Source organism: Pogona vitticeps, chromosome 3 (assembly GCF_051106095.1).
Source record: "Pogona vitticeps strain Pit_001003342236 chromosome 3, PviZW2.1, whole genome shotgun sequence".
In the NCBI taxonomy this organism is placed as follows: Eukaryota; Metazoa; Chordata; class Lepidosauria; order Squamata; family Agamidae; genus Pogona; species Pogona vitticeps.
In genome coordinates, this window is record NC_135785.1 from 111,302,703 (window position 1) to 111,324,538 (window position 21,836).

At 40.8% G+C, this 21,836-nt stretch overlaps 1 protein-coding gene across 4 annotated transcripts in view; it reads left to right on the forward strand.

Annotated features, from left to right (window-relative positions):
• Nucleotides 1–21,836, forward strand: part of DLG5 (discs large MAGUK scaffold protein 5) — a 154,214-nt gene that overhangs the window by 111,118 nt on the left and 21,260 nt on the right. For 2 of the 4 annotated variants that reach the window (XM_020809449.3, XM_020809451.3), the window contains 9 exons: nt 697–789; nt 2,774–3,793; nt 8,733–8,871; nt 10,641–10,785; nt 11,049–11,170; nt 12,611–12,703; nt 14,366–14,534; nt 18,545–18,707; nt 21,174–21,307. In XM_020809449.3, the coding sequence (XP_020665108.2) occupies nt 697–789; nt 2,774–3,793; nt 8,733–8,871; nt 10,641–10,785; nt 11,049–11,170; nt 12,611–12,703; nt 14,366–14,534; nt 18,545–18,707; nt 21,174–21,307 (2,078 nt within the window). The remainder of the gene's footprint in view (nt 1–696; nt 790–2,773; nt 3,794–8,732; nt 8,872–10,640; nt 10,786–11,048; nt 11,171–12,610; nt 12,704–14,365; nt 14,535–18,544; nt 18,708–21,173; nt 21,308–21,836) is intronic. The other 2 variants (XM_020809450.3, XM_072995027.2) reach the window with 1 other exon arrangement.

Genomic DNA, 21,836 nt, shown 5'->3' on the forward strand with positions numbered 1-21,836 from the left:
TTTTTGTCAATTCAGGTATCCCACCAAGCCATAATTAAGCTTCTTTTAAGTTTTTTGGGAGGTGCAAATAAGGGACTTGTCACGTATATTTTGTATGGGTTGGAAAAATAACTGCTTTAGACTACAGCTCCTGGAATTCTTCAGTTTGGAGGTTCTCGTAGTTATATTCAAAAAGGCAACTTTTTCAGGCTCAGATGTATTATTTGATCTAGATACGTTATATAACAGGAAAAATTGGTGGGACAGTGTCAAGTCAGGAAATATTGAAATTGAGCTGTGGAACCTGTTTGTCAAGATTTTCACAGTTTGTTTCTTTTCCAGTAAAATAGGTGCAGAAATAATAATGGGTGCTTGCAAATCATGGTTTACCCTTCAACCTCAAACCCAGTGCTAATCAGATTCTAGTATCATCATAGTTTGTAAACATAATTCAAACCATTATGTTTTGTGATTCTAAGGAAGGCACAATTCATAGATTTCTGAACATCCACAAGGCAAAAAAAATGGAGGAGGGCTCTTTAGACGGAGACAGAAGATAGATCCACCAATGCTGACTTCCAAATTCTAGGCTGTTATTCACATGAAACATGATAGCATTTTCTTGAGATGTCCAAGTATTTATCTTTATTAAGTGTGGATAAAAATAGTTTCCACTGTTTGCTTTTGCATTGTTGATTTGTTACCATTTTGTTGCAGATAAATGGCATTGCACTTGATAATAAATCACTGACTGAATGTGAAACTTTGCTGCGAAACTGCCGGGAGTCTCTTACACTTTCATTGATGAAGGTGAGTGTTAAAAGATAGAAGAAGCGAAGGCTAATGAAAGAGGCATCTTCTGCTTAAAACAAGTGTTTATCTGCATAGCTTTGAAGTATACTGCCACAGAGCCACACATTTGATCAGCAGGGTGGAGGACCATGATAGTGATTTGATTCCAAAGAGTTCAGTCTCTTCCTCCACCTACCTCTGTCTCTGCTCTGGTATCCCATCATCCTCCTGTAGCCATCCACACTTACACTCTTTATCTTTCTTCCTGTTCTGTTGCACCATTACCATTTCTTTATTTTCTTCCTACTGGCCTCCAGTCTCTGACCCTGCTTTCAAAGTGTTTGAAGGCTCCAGAAGCAGTTGTTTTTGTTGTTGTTGTTTGGACTCATATACCACCCCATAGTGCTAGAGCACTCTCTAGATGGTTTACAACATAATTATGCAAGCAACACATTGTTGAGTATTCATTTTACTGATCTCAGAAGGATGGAAGTCTAAGTCCAACCTTGAGCCAGCTACCTGAACCCATTGGGATTGAACTCTAGTCATGATTAGAGGTACTGCAGGTTAACCACTGTGCCACGGAGCTTGGTTGATGGAGACACTGTTTCTGTGTCTACTTAGATTGCATTAGAGCACTTTCTCTTCCCCTTCCTTTCCTGCATTGCGCTTGGCCATAGTGGTCTTGTGGCACCACTGTGCTTCAGCTCAAGTGCAACAGAGGAAGGGGGATCTGGGAAAAGAAAGACAGTCAGTCTTTGTGGACTCAGCATGCACACACAGAACTCTGCTTTGTCACCAACAGGCACACATACTGTCCCATTTCACATTTGGGATGTATTTAAGCATTCTCAGTCATTCTTGACCTTGATGGAGACAGATGGTTTTCATTTTATTGTCTCACATGTGCATCTTCTATGCAAGTACCTGCTATAAATAACTGATCTGTACCCCAAAGGATGAATCCTGATTGTCTCTGGACGCTAGTCTTGCAGTCTAGCCCTCACAACTGTCGAGAAAAATGTGAAAGTGTCAGTGGTAAAAAAAAGCTTTAGAAGCAAATGGTATTTTAACATTCTTGTCATACATCATCTTCAAGATTCTGTGTCAAGAGTTTATGCTTTCTGCATTCCAAGCAACAATTTCATGACAGAATTGTAGAACTAATACAGAATTTTGGCAGCAGTCATTTGTTTATGTATTTATATGTGTTTATGTATTTATATTTATATCTCACTTTTCCTTGAGATATAGTTCTAAGGATTGTACAGAAGTCCCAGCTCCCTTCATTCTCACCACAACCATGATGCAGGCTGGACAATGATAGTGACCTGAAAATGATCTCGTGACAGGTTGTGAAGAAGTAGATTGGGACTGGTTTGTAATCTTTATTGGATGAGGTCTTCAGCAATGAACAGTGCTATGTGTCTGTTGGGCCTCATCTTCAGACACTTGCTGAGCATACATTGCAACTCATGTGATGAAGAAGCAGAATCCCCATCCCCAATTCCACTCTACTGTGAATATGTGATAAGAAGCGGTGCAACTCCAGTCTCGGACGTCTCATGTAGGGTTCCACTAGTCAAAGGGTGTGACTTCAGTGGCTTGTTGCAGCTGCTTTCTCTTCCCTAGAGCCAAATAGAAACAATGAGCTATGCAAAGTAAAGGAAATTGCAGAATAAATTATACAAAATTGAAAAATTATTTAATTGGCTCCAAAACTTGTCTTTTCTAGTAACATCATTTGGCATGCTATGATGCAGAATCTTTGTAAGTTTGTAGTGCCAGTCTGTCTTCATAGAGATACAGAGAATAGATGGTGGTGTTTCTTGGTCAGGGTCATATCGTTGTTTTTTAAAACCTTATTCTGTGCTTCCCATGGGAGCAAGCCCCACTAAACTCAGTGAGACTTCCTTCTGTGTAGACAATATAATTTATGCTATGAATCTATTTTGTTGTAATAGTACTCTGTTGAAGGTGTGTTGTCTTCTTTTCCACTTAGGTTTTTCCTCAAAGTTCAAGCTCATCTTGGAGTGGTCAGAACATATTTGAAAACCTCAAGGATTCAGAGAAAATGTCAAACTGTAGGGTCCATGCATCAGAGGTACAAGTTCAGAATAAAAGAAACTTAAAACACAACAGTTCAACCCAAACAGACATTTTCAACCCAGACATAATGGATGTCAAGAAAGATCAGAGTGATCAAGAGGGAGGTGGTTTGTATTGTGATCTCAAACCATTCTCCAGCAGCGTTTTACACACAGACACTCACCGGAGCCCTGTACATGGATGCCACAGTAACTCAGAGCACAGCCTTGGCTCCTTTAGTCCAGATGTCTATGGGGAGCCCAGCTATGGGATAGTTAATCTGGATAGCAGGAGGCTGCCCTTTGAGCCCACGGTTGCAGATTGTGTGATGGTTGAGAACCCATCAGACAAAGGACATGGTGGCAAACATAGTGGAGGCACTTGGCCCAAGGTTGTGGTCAACATTGCAACCACAGAAACCGAAAAGTTCTCTGTGTACAAAAAGCCAAAACAGAGGAAATCCATCTTTGATCCAGACACTTTCAAAAGACCTCTGACTCCTCCCAAAATGGACTATCTGTCCCCCAATCAAGTGTTGGCTCATTCACCCCAGGCCTCCAAAAGTGAAGCTGTTCCCACCCCTCCCACCCCTCCCAAGAGAAGTGACTCTATTAAGTTTAAACACAAACAACAGGCAAGTTCCACCTCAGAGTCAACAGTCACTACTGGCTCCCCACCTACCAGCCCAGCCACAGTCCAGCCCCCTGAACTCAAGCCAGACTGTGGCCTTCACAAGGGCCGAGGAAGACCATCTGGACATTACTACAGAGAAGAAGGGGTTGACCCTGTCCATTTGCCTTCTAGAAAATCCTGTGAAGAGGACATTGGCTTTCAAAGAGTGGAAGAGCCTGAAATCAAAAGACCAAGGCCCAAGTCTGCTCCTGCCTTGAGACATAAACTTACTCCTGTGCTCATTCCTAACCCATCTCATCAGGTAGAAATGAGAATCTGATGAAGGAATTCTCATCAATCCTTTCATCTTTGGTTTGCTTATTTGTTATCTATCCTTTTCCTCCAATGAACTTAAGGATGGTTTCTATAGCCCTCTTGTTCCTTTAATTCTCACAACGACTTGGTGATCTGGTCCAATCTGAGTGTCACAGGCTGAAGGTCACTTAGTGAGTTCTGTATCTGAGTGGGGATTTGAGCCTAGGTATGGCTCAGGTGGTTTTAGAGATTTATAGGACCGTTCGAGATGCAGGTGCCCAGAACTTTGCAGAATCAGTGTTTTGATAGTCAGGGACAAACTGTGCACATCAATAAAACATGCTGTCTTTTCTGGTCATAAATACAGTGGTACCTTGCTAGACGACCTCTTAAAACAACAAATCCACATGATTATGAGGTTTTGCGATCGCTATAGCGATTCACAAACCAGTCATTCCTATGGGGGATTTTCGCTGGATGACGATTTGGTACATGCTTCGTGGACTTTTTTCGCAAGACGACAATTTTTACAGCTGATTGGCGGCTCCGCAAAATGGCTTCCCTGTGTTTTCGGGACCCATGCTTCGCAGGATAGCCATTTTAACAGCTGATCGGCGCTCGTAAAATGGCTTCCCTGTGGGCGATCTTCGCAGGACGACAATGTATTTTCCCCATTGGAGTGCATTAAACCAGTTTCAATGCATTCCAATGGGGAAACAGGTTTCACATGATGATGATTTCACTAAACATCGATTTCTATGGAATGGATTATCATTGTCATGCGGGGCACCACTGTAGTCATAATACAAGAAACAAACCTGTTGCAGAACAGAGGTAGTTAAAAGTACTTAAAGTAATGTCTGTGATGACATTGATTGATACAGTACATAATTCCAAAGAGTTACAGGATGGAGTTTCCTTGATCCCAGGGAGGCCCGAATAAATGAGTGCAACTTTCATCCAATTTATTCTGTTTTAATTGAAATGCTTGACTTTGAAACTGTGTATCTGCTCTCCAGTGCTTGCTTTTTTTTACTTAGAAAGATAAGAGAGGGGCTGAATGTGGCAAGGACAGGGATGGGAACCTCTGGCTGTTGGGCCTAATCCAGCCAACAGGCAGACCAAAAGTGCTGTTTCCCTTCTCAGGCACTACCCTTCCTGGAGATTTGTCTACACTCTTCTTGTTTCCCAGGTGGGAAGGCAAGTTGCAGGTAGAAGGAAGTTCTACTGATACCCTGATCTGAGACTGGAGATAGCAATTGGAGTTGTCCCTCTCCTGTGCTCACTATTTCCAGCCAGGAGGATAGGGAGGGTGAAGGAAGATTACTCTGTTATCTCCAGTCGGTGATTGAAGATGGGAATCTGCCCCCCATTCCATTTGGATTCTTAACAGAGAATACAGATGAACAAGACAAACCAAGATCGTATTGCTGTCGCCTGTTAAAAATCCGAGAGAGTAGCTTGATTTCTCTGTGTCTTGTTGCTGTTGCCATTGGAAGGAATCACTGTGTTTGGAGATAGCAGTAGTGTATTTTTTTGCAGAGAGAGAGAGGCATGAAACTTCAGCTTTCTGAGTAGAGAAATTGACACTTGGGAGGGATGGGGCTAGATTATGTCAGGATGAGGTAGGGGCCTACCATCATGACACATATCATGCCAGATTGTTTCTGGAGGCAAAGCCACTCTGCTGGGACAGGTCTGCTTCTCAACCAATGACCTTCATTTTAATGCAATTTAGCAGCTTTTGGGGAAGACTTGAATAGGAAATTATCATACATGAAATTGTTAAGTAACTGGTGTGCCTGCACAATTTCTCCATTCAGATCTTCTCTTCCTTTACTATCTGTTTGTCTGTCTCAAGCACACATGCACACTAGACATGTGCTATTCGTATTCTTATACCGGGGGGTACGAATACAAAGAGCAGAACCACAGGTGCCATGGAGGCCCCTTTCCTCACCCCAGAGCTGGCTGGTCCACTCACTGTTCACAGTGCTAAGACTCCATTACCCTCCATCACTGCCCAAAATTTGGGCAAGGAACTTCTGCCTCTTGATGGTGGTGATAACCTACGGGCATACAGTGGACCCTCGACTTACAGACGGCTCGACTTACAGACTTTTCGAGTTACAGACTTATCAGGCTGCAAAATTTAGATTCGACTTGCAGCCAGAGAATCGACTTACAGACCAGAAAAAAACCAGAAAGGAATAAAAATAGAATAAAAACCACTGGTTATGGGATTAATCAGTTTTCAGTGCATTGTAGGTCAATGGAGATTCGACTTACAGACTTTTCGACTTGCAGCCACCATTCCAATACGGATTAATTCCTTAAGTAGAGGGTCCACTGTAATCCTACTCTGAAAAACTGGATTTTTAATCAAGATGATAGTGAAAATAATTATTATTATCATGTGCTGTCAAGTCAGTTCTGACTTAATGGGGGCTATGTATGACTCTTCACCTTGATTTGTAAAGATTAAAAAAACCATTGTATATCTCTCCAAACATTGATTTTTCACAGGACTTTTACTGAATTAAGATTCCAGGTTAAGGCATCTGCTTATTAAGAAGGGAGATATTTAAATGTTCAGCTTTCATAATTAATTTGGTTGTTTCCAGATTGAAGATGTCATACACTACATACTGAATTGCCTCCTATATATGGAACCAAGGACAATACTCCTTTTTTTAGTATTGCCACATATGCTAATAAATTTCATAAAAATAATATAATAGGAGAATTATTGCATTATGATGAGCCTTTTTTCACTTATATGATTGCATTTGTTGCCATGGCACCTAGGGAATTATGTCACTATTCAGGATAGCAAAATACCTGGTTTAAGTTAGAGTCCTTTTAAAATTCTAACTCTTGACTTATTTTCCTTTAGAAAACAAAATTTTCTAAATTTTAAAAGCAAACAAGTTTTTTAAAAGCAAACAGAATTAAAAGCTAAACAGCCTAGAGTGGTCATCCGACTAGATAGGTGGCGTATAAATGAATGAATGAATAAATGAATGAATGAATGAATGAATGAATGAATGAATAACATTTAAAATGTTATAATTATAAATATAACATGTTTTGGACATACTTTGTCAGGTCAGTTGATAGATCCCAATATAAAGATCAGTGATGCTTTTTTCTTGGTTATTATTTGAATACTGCTCTTAATGCATATATGCTTTACGAAGTATGAAAAAAACCAGTCCATTGTCTTACAATGTTTGCAGTAGAGATTTCAACAGCTTTTGAAAGAAGATAGGAAGGTAGAGGAGGCATGGATAAATGCTGGGGGTGGGCGAGTTGGAAATGTACATTCAATTCTATTGTACATATTTGGGTTTCGTTCCTAAATAACTGATCCACTTAGGTGAAAATAAGTCCTACAGAACTCACTTGGGCTTATACGTAAATAGACATATATAGGATAGTTGTGTTATGTTTTAGTTGTACTTTTATACCCTACCTTTTAAGACGAACAAGCTCCAGGTAGCATCTAGGGTTCCTCTCTGTACTTTAGTCTAACTATCACCTTGTGAGGTAGGTTAGACTCAGAGGCTATGACTAGGCTAAGGTCACTCGTTAAATTTCATGGCCAAGCAACAATTTGAACCTGGGTCTTCAGAGCTGTAATCCAAAACTCATTGACCCACCCACAGTATTAAGCAATGATGCATGAGTCTTCACAGAGAAAGCAGATTTTGAGGAAGAGAATGAGGTGGCAGCACATACTATTAGAAATAGTAAAATATGTTGCAAATAGTACTTGTAATGCAAGGAAAGCTATTAGGCAGTCTGTAAGGCAGATTCTAAGGGACGTAGTGGCGCTGCGGGTTAAACCGCAGAAGCCTCTGTCCTGCAAGGTCAGAAGACCAGCAGTCGTAAGATTGAATCCACGCGACAGAGTGAGAGCCCGTCGCTTGTCCCAGCTCCTGCGAACCTATAAGTTCAAAAGCATACAAATGCAAGTAGATAAATATGCACCACCATGTTGGGAAGGTAATGGCATTCCGTGTCTAGTCGCACTGGCCATGTGACCACGGAAACTGTCTTCGGACAAACACTTGGAGACGGGGATGAGCACCGCGCTCTAGAGTGAGACATGACTGTACTAAATGTCAAGGGGAACCTTTACCTAAGGTGGATTCTACACCAAGGCTTTTTTTTTATCCTTCTCTTAGTTTTGTTCTTAATGTGCCCTCAAATTGCTACTGACTTATCGTGACCTCATGAATCAGTGATCTTTAATAAATCCTGTTATCAGGACTTATTAAAGATCACTGTTCAACTGTTGCAAACCCAAGGTTGTGGGGTTTTCTAAAGACAGTTCATCTCTTTCTTAATCTTCCTCTTTTCCTGTTGATTCCAACTAGCATTATTGTTTTTTCCAATGAATCTTGTCTTTTCACGATGCAACCAAAGCAGTATGGTAGCCTCATCTTAATGGTTTGGTTTTTTTTCTTTTTGTTTTTTGCTTGTTTCTAGGGGGAGTTCTAACTTGATTTTATTTAGCATTTATTTGTCTTCTTCTCTTTGTATGCCCACCAAATTCCACTCAAGGTGATAGAAATCCTGCAGTTCTACTCATAAGGGAGAGATGGTTTTTCACACTGAAAGAAAAAGGCGATTCTGCATTTGAAGACTGCACCTTATTAGCTTAAATCATATCAGTTTGTATATATTTGTATGCATTGCTATGTTAGAGCTGGAGATGTGCTGCCTAACTCAGATGCCCTTGCTGCTAGATAGTAATAGCAGCTGTGTTCTGGATCCTGAACGATTGTGGGTATCATTTTGTGCAGCAAAATGCCTAGTCCATGGTACATCCTCAACTGACAATCCCTACCATAATTGATAGTCAGTGTAGGTTTTTTTTTAAACACTGTGTTGAAGCTGTGTTAAAACAAAGACAGACGATTTGAACTTCCCCCCGACAGGTACAAAAATACACTCCAGCAAGTGAAGAACTTCTTTCTCCTGAACTACAGGAGTGGCCAACATATTCACCAAAACGGTCCAGTAGGCATAGTGATGGCTTTGTGCCTACCTCTTTATACCCTGGGAGCATGTCAGCAGGTTAGTAGCAACATGTGGCTAATTGCTTCTTTGTACAGAAATCTCTCAGAAGTTACTTACGTAGGTAGCTGATCATGGATCATCTGTTGACTCAACACACTAGATTTTCTCTAGATCAAAATGACCCTTTAGGACACGAGTCCAATTCTGAGATTACAGTTGTCGCACCTTAAAAATCACCAGATTTTATTATGCATAAGCCTTTGTGACCTAAAGCCCACTTGATGAGGTACATGGCTGCGCTCTGTGAAGCTTGTGTCAAATAAAACTTACTGATCTTTGAGGTGCCTCAAGGCTATTCGTTGATTTTGCTACAGCATGGCTACTTCCCTATTGATTTGCTAGAACCAGTCTTTGAGACCAACATTTGTACTGCCTTTCCTTGTTATTTCAAATAAAATCTCATTATGGAGGAAAAACAGATAGGCCAATACAAAGCTAATACATGTATAAATAATGTTTTAAAGTATTATATGCATTCATAATCTAATCAGGGTTTATAAAGAGCAAAGCAATGTCCAGACTCCCGTTAAAAAATTACACTGGTGTAATTCCCACAATGAAAATGTCATTGTTGCCAGTTAATAAATTGTGCTACTACTGTGTAACAAGAAAAACAGCAGCTTCTTAACTGGCTACAATTTGCTGAAATTTACATCATTGGAGTTACACAGGCATGCGTAAGTAACAGGATCCTGGCCACAAGTAATTAAGGGACAGTATCTTGTTGCATAGTTCCACTTGCACAGTAGGAGTGTTGTGCTTTTCATTAGAGAGCTCATTTTTTTCAGTTTTGGGGTGTGCATGTTTCCTATATACCTCAAAATGAAAAAGGGACTCTTCAATTAGGAATAATCTACTGTGGCTGGTATCATATCTTCCATTGCACAGGACATTGAATTTGTGTTCAAAAAATCTGGGAAAGAGTTCTTCAGGAGACAGCTGAAGTGTAAGGCAACTGTACTGCCACTTTCTGCCTTTTAGACACCTTTAAATGTGTCCAGTTATTAACTTGTGTCTCTGTGTGTGTTTCTATTTGATAACTAACTGGTACAACGGAATGCAATGATGTTATCAAAATCAGCATTGGGCCTAAGCAAGATAGTAAACAGACTTCTAAAGAGGATTTATAGCTGCATGAAACACACTGTAGTAAACATTTTCAGATACAAACACGGGAAGTGATAAGTGAACAATTTTCATTTTATGATTTGGGATTCCATCCTGGTTATCTAACTAGATAACACTCCTTCCTTGCTTAGCTCTTGGCTCTTCTTTATGGCTGAAGAGGAGTGTGTCTCCCTGGTTTACAACCTTCTCCCTATACCTGTGCAATATACACATCAGATGTTGTTTCCCTATTATTATTTTTATGTATGTACGACCATAAATGCCTCTGGCATGAGGAGTGTCAGAAAAGTTGCAGGAAACTTGGTGTTCAGTATTTGCTATCTGTGCAAGAGGCCTAAATGTGTAACATTAGGCTTTGAGACAGCATTAGAATTGGATGCAGAATTCACTTCAAGGAAGTTAAATCTCCCTAGTGTTATCAGAAAAGACCAGTGTGGTTGTGTTGGCTCTTTTCCATATTTGGGCTGTAAGGGATAAACAGTGAATGTGTAATGAAAGGAAATGTGAGTTGGTTTCATGTCCAGTGTGTGTTTGTGTAACTAGGCTGTGAAGAGTAAATAATTATAAGGTATATATTACTGTTGAGCTAACCATCAAAAGCAGAAGTTACTGCATGCATTATTCATCTCACTCTGCAGGTACTGTACCAAGGAACATTGCGCCATGTCCTGCAGTAACAGCTGTTATGCGAAATCCTATTTACACTGCCTGGAGTCATAGGGTTAGCACCACTAACTGTCCATCTGTCGCCAGTCAATATTGCCATCAGCATCTTCATCCCAGGTGAGTAAATAAAAACAGCCTTGATACATCATGCTAAAAGCCCACCTGTTCTTGTGTGGACAGCTTAATAGCTCTGGAGACTCACCTCCGCTATTTTTGGTATTCATAGATACACTGGCCAAAGATCTCAATTCTCCAGTTGTGTTCTGTGTCTTAGCTGAAGTTCATTGGTGGGAGATTATGTCTATATGCACCTCTTGGCATCCGATGCTGCTGGCCAGTGCATTTTAACTAGTGACAATTAGTTTTCCCTTGTGTCACAGTGCTCAACACCAAGGTCGCTTGAGTTTGGACCTGAGTCACAAACACTCCAATGAGTGCTCTGAAAACACACGCACAAGATCATCACATGGTTCCAATTCACTGCCCTCTAGTGCAAGACTTGGTAAGTAACATTGCAGATTGGACCGTTGAGCATCTTTTTACAACCTTGCTTTACACAACTGGGAAACACTTCAGCATGCATCCTGTTTACAGCTCCCAGTCAGTTTAGAGTCTAGTCCAGTTAGTACTGCCAGAGTCTAGACTCTGATGCTTACCCTCTTTTGCCATTGGGAGTTGGACTTTGAAAGACAAGGTCTGGTCCATTTCTAAATGATCCAAGAATTTGTCCCAAAACCATTACACCAATTCCTAGAATACCAAGTGTTTGGTCTCACACAAGTCTAGCATGAGGTGCAAGAATGTATCTTTGGGTTTGTGCTCCCCTGTTTGTATACAAAACATGCAAGGTGACCAGATTACATGTTCTGCCTGTGCAATTAATCTGCCTCTTGTTTTCAAGAGCACAGTGCTTATACGTAATGTCAGAGCATGTTGTGTAATGTGTGTTTCTGTGTATTTAAGAGTTGTGTCTGCAGTTTACTACACCAAATATAATTTATTTATTTATTTATTTATTTATTGGACTTATATACCGCCCCATAGTGCTACAAGCACTCTCCAGGCGGTTTACAATTTCATTATACAGGCTACACATTGCCCCCCCAGCAAGCTGGGTACTCATTTTACCGACCTCGGAAGGATGGAAGGCTGAGTCAACCTTGAGCCGGCTACCTGGGATTTGAACCCCAGGTCGTGAACACAGTTTTAGCTGCAGTACAGCGATAGTTTAGAGTGCAAGGCAGCCTTGAATAATCTGTTGGCACTGACAAGATTGCATGTACATTTCTACTTGGAAAGGGCAGAAAAGGGCAAAAGAGTCATATTAAAGTCTTATTACACACCACTGCTTGCCAGGATGGGATTACATGAACATCTAATCAAAGGGGAAATCCAGCAGTTGTCATATCAACCTTCTCTATTTTGCCTCAGTTAAATTCTTAATTTGAAGAACAATGTTTGCCTATCCATCTCCTTAGTCCCTTGCGGAATGAGTGGGATGTGTGCAGCTTCAGATGAAGTGCCCTATAATGTAGCAAATGTTGTGTCTTTAAAAGCATAAAGGGTGTAAGAATAAGGGAACAGAACCTAACTACCAACGTATCTCCCTGCAACCCTGTTCACCTAAATCCCCCCCCCCCCGGTGGGGTGCATTTTTAGTACCAGAGTTCAGCTGAAAAGAAGGGCATACAAGATTGGAGCAATTCCATGTTTAAGTGCACATAGCTGCTACCACCATGTCTGATTTTGGTTAGTAAATTGTAGACACATGTGGGAATTCTTGTTAACAGAGTTTATAAGCAATAGTAAAATTAGTTCCAAAGGATTGTGTTGTATCATTGTTACTTCAGCCACTCAGATAATTTTGTAAGATTCAGAATCTGAGTAAGTTTATTCCTTTTTACGTATTAAGTCTGATTTTCCCTCCTTTTGTATTTTAAAGTAGGTTCTTCCAGCAACTTGCAGTATAGAACAGAACGAATAAAAATACCCTTGACACCAAGATACCCAAGGTCCATCATTGGCTCTGATAGGGGTAAAAAAACCCTAAATATTTTATATTGCTCTATTGGAAATTACGTCATAATTGTGGATTTTTGTACTTTAGTAGAGTTAAGTTATGTTTAGAGTAAGGAAATAGCCCTTATCCCATGTATATAGTTTGATACTTGCCATAGGCAAGGACTGTTAATGCTTAAAATGTTTACATTCCAAAGATTACCATTACACAATTGGGTTTGATTAAGAGTTACAAATTCTCTTTTCTTGTTGTCAGAAGAGGGGCACACACCTGGTGCTGAACTTGTCCATGGAGCATGCTGTCATTTGTATGTTGACTTCCATTTCAGCTGTGGCAAGTGTTCTCGTGTCAGTCTTGTTTCCAGTACAGTGCTTGGTCTTTCAGCGGAACCAGTATAGCATGTGCAAGAGACAGCTGTACAACATGAGCAGCAGATTTAAATGTCTGCATGTTGCAACATTCTCCCTCTTTCCCCCCCTTTCTCTCACTCACTCACTCTCTCTCTCACACACACACACACAAGCACATCACCCAGTGTCTCTATTCACTAGGGATATATGCATGAAATTCCCTGAAAAAATGCAAAACACATGAGAAAGCCTTTTTAAAGCTTGTCTTATTATCTCTCTGATGCCAAAACTTCTTTTTAAGCAACATTTTGGCGGCAACTCTGCTCTTCATCCTCTCCTATATTGGGGTAAAATATCAGTCATATATACTGACAGCATGCTCATTCTTTGAAGTGCCGGTCCACCTATGAAAAATGGCACATTCATGCACAAGAGGTATCATCTGGTTTATACAATTCATTGTTTACGGAAATAAAACTGGAGGGTGGGGAAGAGAACAATATGCAGGCAGAAAACAGAACACTTCTGTGAGAGAGGCAGAATGGAGTAGCCTGGAAAGGTAATGGCTGGACCCTGAAGAAGAATACTCCACACTTTTGTTGCATCCCTCTTAATAGTGATCTGAGTCCTCTGAATGCTAATCATTTTGTAGCCAAAATGTTGCACAGTAAGAAAGAGGAGATGCCACCAGCCTGGGGAAATTTAAGGTACAAAATGCCATTAGGGAGGAGAATCTGCAGGTAGGGAAACAAGCATTTAACCCTTGCTGTGCAGGAGCAGTTGTTTTTTCTAAACTAAAACCTCAGCATTCGGGTTTTAATTGCAGTATTGGCACTTTGAAATAAATAAGTTGATTTTATGTTGCAGTTTGATCACTCAGGATCAAAAAGGTTCACCATCACTGACCTAGAGTATGATAGAGGAAGACAAGGCTATGCAGAAATGCTCCATACTGTAGTAGCTTGTTGCAGGTTCTGATTATACCCTTGTCATTAGTAGCTGCAGCTGGTGTTGCTCTTTAGGGATGTGCATTTCTGATTTTTTTGGACTAAGAATCCCATCATTCTTTCTGAGAATCCCACCTGCCAGACCCAGACCTTACAGACAGGTAAATCACCTGGACAGAAGACCTAGCTGGCAGGCTACATGCCTTGCATACATTGAACTTCTTGTTTGAAAAGGAAGCTGCTGAGTCCCAAAAACCCAAAATGCACATCTCTATTGCTCTTTTTTTTAAAAAAATGTAAATACATTGCTCATGTTGAAAATCCACTGAAAACAAACAAATATATTGTAATGTGAGAGTGTCTGTGTTGGCTCTGTGTAGGTTCATTGTCACATTCCGAATGTAGCAGTCCAAGCCTAATAACTCCTCCACAGTCACCACTTAACCTTGAGACGTCATCCTTTGCCAGCAGCCAGTCACAAAACTCCCTTTCCACAATGCCCCGGATCTCAGTGAGTCCAGTATCAATAGGACAACGTCGGAAAGATAAGTAAGTGGTGATCCTTGTGTTGATACCTTGTGTAAGGGTTTGTTTTTGAAAACTTGATTGAGTGGTAATTTGTTGCAACAGCACTCAGGGGAGGAAAAGGGCTAATTAATAAAACTAAAAACTTTTAGGACAACAACCGTCTTTGACCTTCAGACTGGGACCCACCTTTAACCACAGCCTACTACTTGAAAAACTATCTTCTCATTTCCCACTATACATCTATCCATACTTCTGCTCCTCTTTCTCTATCTCCCACCTGTCTTCCTGTTTGTTTTTGCCACTGCTATAATTTCCCTTTTAGGAAATATAGATGGCCTTTATTAAATTCTTCTATCCAAGTGGCTTCTGACACCATTGGGTCTTAACTCATTAGTTGAAGACAGGTGTTCCAGTTCCAGTAGAGTCTAGAGACAGGAAATTTACAGGACACTTTTAAGTACCAGGTCACTTTAATGCCCTCTTCCGCATAAGAAATGCAATGGGCTCTGTGGCACTCTTGGGTACTTGTGACACCTGCCAACAGCTCATGTATGTTTGCTTCATGCTCCTTGTGAAATGCCTCTTACTGTATCATAGCTACCTGCCCCTCCAGCACAATGAGTAGGGCAAGTGAGAGCATGTGGGATTAATAGTGAGGAAGAAAGGTGAACAGTTCCTTGGAGAGTTGCAGGCCAGGAATGACAAGGATACCTTCATATGTGATCCTAACTCTTGCAAGCTGGTCACCAAAGTAGAGACTTTACTGGTCCCTTTAAAAAGAGAGAGAGTTGTGACAAAGTTGCAAAATTATGTAAAAATATCTTATGGACTTGTGAATCTCCCTAGCAAGAAAAGAACAGTCCATCTTGACAAGAATTTGTTCCCTGTGTGATTTCCACAACTAGCTCTTTCCTGCTTCAGGGATAGGAGAAAGAGCTATGCATTTTGAGGATAACACATGAGGTTAAAGCATTTTGGGCTACCTCTGGCCTCTCAACCAGGTCAAATTGTTAAAATTGTTTGCATGAATTGAACCTAGTAAAGATCTGTGCTGCAGTTCATGGTAATTTGCTTGAACACTTGGTGGTGGGGATGATGGTGATGAAATAAAATATTTCAAAAAGTCTCCCTTTCCTCCATTTTGTATGTCTACAAAAAAAAAAGTACTGCCAGAATCCTATTACTAATTTATACTTGCATAATGAAAGCTGTCTCTGGCTTGGTAGCAAATTGTCATTCCTTATCAAAGAACGAGATGCATTCCTGGACATGCCTCCAAGAACTCAACCAGGATCTTATTATTGAGCAACAGGTTGCCTCCAAGACTAAGCCCATTTCCCTTATGCAAGCATAAACTGACAGTAGGATTCTGGCCTGTATGTGCAAAGAAGAACTGTCTAGAAACCAGAATTTGCATTTGTTCACTTTCTAAATTAAAAGTACTCCAGTACCAGAAGTAGCTGTGTGTGGACAGATACTTCCAAATGATTTTTATTCCCTGCTAGAGCTAAGGTTAGTGAGTGTTTTTTCCAGACTTCCTCTATCTCTGCCCTTGTCCTCAAAATCCCAGTTTCCCATGTCAAAAGTCCGAACCCTAAATCCTGTTTTCCTTCTAAGTCTCATACAGATTTGCTTTTCTGTTTCTTTTCCTCAGTTTTCCCAAAATGCTTTTTTTAAATTGCTGCATCATTCTCCTGCCTTGTTCTACTGTGTTGTATTTCCTGTTCCCTTTTCCAGCTCAGTCATCACCGTGCTTCTTTCCCACTTGCCCAGTTTGATTTCTAGGATCCTCATTTATTCCTCAGCAGCCAGTTCATAAAATTAGAGGTGCCACCACTCCATCCAAGTGGAAATTAACTCAGAAAGATCTATGCCTTCCCTTCTAAGCTCAAGATAAATGGATGCTTCTGTTGTGTTAATAAATAGTGTTGGAAATATTCTACAAGTACACAGAGGCAGCCATGTCTGTATTTACATTACCAAAAAAAAAAAAAAAAAAAAAAAAAATCCTCAGACTATGATGAACCAAGCTGCTCAGCCAGTGTGTTCTCCTTATGTATACGATTGTTTGTAGGACAGGTGTATTCCTTGGCTTTTTATTGGACAGTTACCAGTACATTGTTTGGATACTTATCCTGGGAATTACTTTCCATGTTTGCATGAAAAAATGAACACAAAGTTGTGGACAGATTGTATTCACAGCTTTACTGCCGCAGACCTTCTGTCTGGCCTTGGCAACTCATTTTTTCCTTTGACCTTGATGAAGGTGAGTGGAGCTTTTGGGTGAGAGGTGTAAGGTGCGAATAATAATTGAAGTCAGGTACAGCCTTGAGCCCCACCATTTCTTCAGCGCACTAGTTAATAATTAATGGTTTCATGTGAGAGGTATCAATATGGATGTTCTGACTTCCTTCATGGGTGCAGCTTGGTCCAGGTGGCAGGGCCACCATTCACAGGCAACCATTGCAGATGCAGCTCAAGACAAAGAGTATCTCTATGCAATCTTGGTAGCAACTCTGCTCCCTGCCCCCGCAGTGTGTGCCTACAGTGTGTGAACAACTTCTTGGTGAGGCCAATGGGACATGCAGTCCAGTGGTGTCACTGTAGATAAGCCATCAGTTTCAGCTGCTGTTCTCCAAGATGTCAAACAAAGTTCTTCCTCAGCTCTGCTTATCTGTAACTGTCTCGAAATGAACTGTGGCTGTTGCAGTAATGTGCTGCAGTACCTTCTGTACTACATTTCCTCATGTTTGTTTTTCAATTCAGTGTTACTTTCAGGCTTCAGTGCCCTGGAATTAGCATAAGGAATGCATGATTCTCATGAAGTTGCATCTTGAGTGAGAATAGAATAAAAGACCAGGTAGTTTACAGGCCTCTCCCTTTGTTCCATTGCTGAGCGAGAACCTCTTGTAGAAACAGCATAGCTAAAAACTGGGATGCTGGAGGAAAGCTGTGCCTTCCTTTGCTGTCAACAGTGGAACTGAGTGTGCATTGCACCAACTCTTGAGTTGTTATTAGTCAAACATTGCACACCAGCTCGGACTGAGCTGGGTTCAGTTGAAAGCGCATATCAAGGCTGGACTGACATTTTTTGAGGGATACCGTTTCTATTCTCAATGTAGCTGCATAGACTCTGTTACTATTGTCTCTCTAAGTGTTTTTTCTTTTCTTTTTCTTTTTCTTTTCTGCATCCTTCTGCATCTTTCAGATATTTGTTCCGTAATAGATCTTTTCTGAGACTCCCTGTGGCTCCTAGGCCAAGGTTCTGTTCACTAAGGAGTTTGAGGTTGGCTTGATATAAAGGTTGTCCTTCTCAAGCAGTCTTTGCGCACCTTCCTTGTGCTATTTACATGTTTGGATAATCCCCTCCCCCCAGGAAAATTTGCATGGTAATTGCAATGCTACCATGCAAGCCACCATCTTTAATGGCTTGAGTTGTTGTTTTTACAGCTGCTTAATTTCCATTGACTAATGCTGTGTTCCCCTGCATACAGATATTAAATATTGGTATTGTGCTTTCTTTTCTTCATCTCTTGATTCTCAGTCATACCGTTTTTTGATATTTATGGCTCTAGCTATTAAGGCTCCTGAAGTTTCATTAGCTGATACAATGTTTCCTTTGGGAATGTTTTTTGAATTGCATATTATATATATTTGTGTGTGTGTATGTCTAATATATAATATGGTTTAGATGTCTTATTTCAAAACCTTTTTAGCATTATTTAATTTATAATTCATCTTTGCATCTAGTTTTCCATTCCATTTTTCTCTTCTCTCTACAATCTTTTAAAATATGTTTCATCTTATGTCTTCTTGATATAGCAGTCTTTGTTGCATGATGATGTGAAAGGAATGTTGTTGCTTACAGCATTTTAGTTACTGATTTAAAGAGGTCATTATTCCGTTTTTAGAGACGTGAGGGTGGGCATAAGTAATGCATGTCCTCCACATAATTTAGGTGTGTGTATGAAAAAGAGGGGGAACAAGCTTATGCTATAAATGTGTGGCCTTGTCCTTTTTTCTTCCCAAAGGCCATATATGGAGGAACCACGTCACGTCAAAGTGCAGAAAGGCTCTGAGCCACTTGGAATCTCTATTGTGTGCGGAGAAAATGGTGGAATCTTTGTATCAAAAGTGACTGGTGGCAGCATCGCCCACCAGGCTGGCCTGGAATATGGTGATCAGTTACTGGAGGTAAAATCTCATAGGTTGATGTTTTCTAGAATTAGGTAATTATCATTGCTGCTGTTTCAAGTAGGCAAAGTAGCCAGTCGGTTTACATTCTGAACCCTACGAATTGGCAACATTATTGGAGCATTTACCTTGATCCCATAAACATAACCACAATACAGTTACAGTAGTATGTTACTGCTTCTAAAATAATTCTGAAATTGCCACCTGCAAATATGGGAAATGAGACAACTCTAGGGAGAATAAATCCCTGGCTGTGTTGCCTGCTATTCTGAAGCACACCTGCTGAGTGCATTCTCAAAAGGGAGTTGCAGGTAGGAATGGATCCTCAATAAGTGTGCCTGTTTGTTCTGCATATGTAAAACTAAGCATGTGTCACATCCAAGCATGTTGATGTGGTGAAAACTAGAGAATCAAATTTTGTCTCATTTTTGTTTTGGCTGCCCTTGAATGTTCTTGCCTCACCCCCTCTCAACATCAACCACCTGGCCTAGGGGGAGAGAGAGCTTACAGGCCGGAGCTGCTCCTGGGACCGCACCAGACCATCGTGCCTACACCCAGAAGGAGCCAAAGACCATCTGCCGGCCATTAAGAGCCTCGTGGCGCAGTGGTTAAACCGCTGTACTGCAGCTAAAACTGTGCTCACGACCTGGGGTTCAAATCCCAGGTAGCCGGCTCAAGGTTGACTCAGCCTTCCATCCTTCCGAGGTCGGTAAAATGAGTACCCAGCTTGCTGGGGGGGCAATGTGTAGCCTGTATAATTAAAATTGTAAACCGCCCGGAGAGTGCTTGTAGCGCTATGGGGCGGTATATAAGTCCAATAAATAAATAAATAAATAAATAAATAAAGTCCTCTACTATTTCTGCTATCAAATTTTCAAGCACCACTGCAGCCATGATTTGACAACTACAAGGCCCTACAATCTGCCTGTAGGCTTAATTCAACAAGAGGAAACAAAGAGCAGTCAGATTGTCATCAGTAGCATTCCTTTGTTATGAGGAAGATTAAATCTTACCCTTCACTGTCCTGCTCTTCACACAAATACCATCTAAAGATGAATGACATGCTTTCCTCAGACCTGGATCAGGCTTTCTCAGACCTTGGAAAAGTTACTTTTCTAAAAAACTACAACTCCCAGAAAAGCAAATTTACCAAGCTCTGAGCTTTTCAATATGGAAAACGGTGTTCATGCACCTGTTGGGGTCAAAGTTCCTTTCTGCATAATATAGCCTGAATCCAACTGAAATCTCAACTAGAGCACACCGATTAAGTCAGTGGGAGTTATAAAAATGTTGACTGCTATTAGACCATTAATTCATGGGTCTGCTTCTGTTGGGACTGCTGATTAGATCTGGAATCTTGTGTTTACTGGTAAGCCTTAAAACTTCTTAACCTAAGAACACATCACAGAAAGTCTGCAGAACCTGAAATGCCGCTTTTTAAAAAAATTGTGAATGTGGAGAAGTAAAAGCAACAAGCAAAGTTTAACTTAAGAAGGTAAGGCCAAGCCTTCCTGTCCCGTGTAAGTCAGGGTGTTGGAAATAATAGCTATTGCATAATACCACCAGCTTTTGGGAGGCAGAATGCATGATTCTTGCTTGCTGCTGCCAAGAGAAACCTGTTCCTTTGGGCATTGTCAGAGATGCAGTAGCTTCTGCTGCCTTTAGCACACTGGTGACTCTGGAAGACACCTCTCAGACACTGACAAAAGGCACCCTTTCAGTTTTTACTACAGCATGGCTTGTGTGTCACTTTCTGGTCAGCGGAGGGTGGAGACCAAGCAGCCTTGCCCAATTCAGTGACTCTCTTTTCTCCATTAGAAATCGGAAGGTTTAGTTTTTCACATTTTGTGGTACTCCCTCTTAGTTAAAGTTTTCTCCTATTCTCCACTGTCTACTCATTTACTTGCAATGTATGGATTCTCTTGACATTTTTTTCCCAAGTGTATTCTGGCAGGGTGGGGGTCGGCTGACTATACTGCTGAGGTTATGTTCTGTGATTGGAAAGGGGTATCTCTCTCCCCAGTTGGCACCATGAGCCTTTGCTTTTGCTCAGCCTTGCCTTTTACAGTAAGTCCTTCCCTGTTGGGTTCACTGATCAGAAGAACACTTCACGAGAAGCCCAAATTTCTGTTGTGCTGCATTTGTGAACTGTTCTTTTAAAAGCACTTTTCTATATTTCAGTAGAATAGTAAGTTATCTACTGACACAATAGCTAGGTCAGAATATCAAATTTTATGGTACCATTGATTTCCTCCCCAGCAGTAATTGAATAATATAGACTCAGCAACAGGACTTGTATCCATCGTGCCTTGAACTTGACAAGTATGTGGTAGAGGTCCAATAAATTGGAGGAAACCAAGTTTCAAATAAACAATATGAAGTTAAATGGAAAGACCTGCATTTATTTCGTTAGTGTAAAAATGCTGCTGAATACATCTGTCTTCCTTTTCCACTTCTAAACTCCAGTTTAATGGAATAAACCTGCGGAATGCTACAGAGCAACAAGCCAGACTCATCATTGGGCAGCAGTGTGACACCATAACAATTCTAGCACAGTATAATCCACACATGTTCCAGCTGGGCAACCACTCGCGGTCAAGGTAAGATTGACAGTACCTTATACAGGCTGGTCTATGGTCTGTGAACTGATTATTCAATCTCAATACTTCAAATAGGGCATTGCATCAAATAATGGTATGTAGTCTTGCCATCACTTAGAGTGACTGCTACTTTGTTTTTTTTCCTCATCTTTCATCCTCTCGACATTTGACTGTGTAAATTATTTCCTGTCTCCGTGTGCCGTAGCCTCTGTAAGGTGAGAGACAGCTGTAGTTAGGATTTGATCATTCAAACCATAATTGGAATATCCAAAATTAAGATAGGGTGTCTGAACTGGGCTACAGTGAAATAAATATTTTCCCAAGGAGATCAGTGCAACCAAGAAGGGTAGGACAAGTCCAATCACAACAGACTTTTGACTGAAACCATGGAAAGGAGGTATCAGTAACAGTTCATACATGTCATGTGAAATGTGCATATGAGAGTCTTGCTCCACATAATATCCTGTAGCAGAGGAGGATATTTTCACTTCCACAGGCAGAAATGATTGGCCAATCAAATGGCACTGTG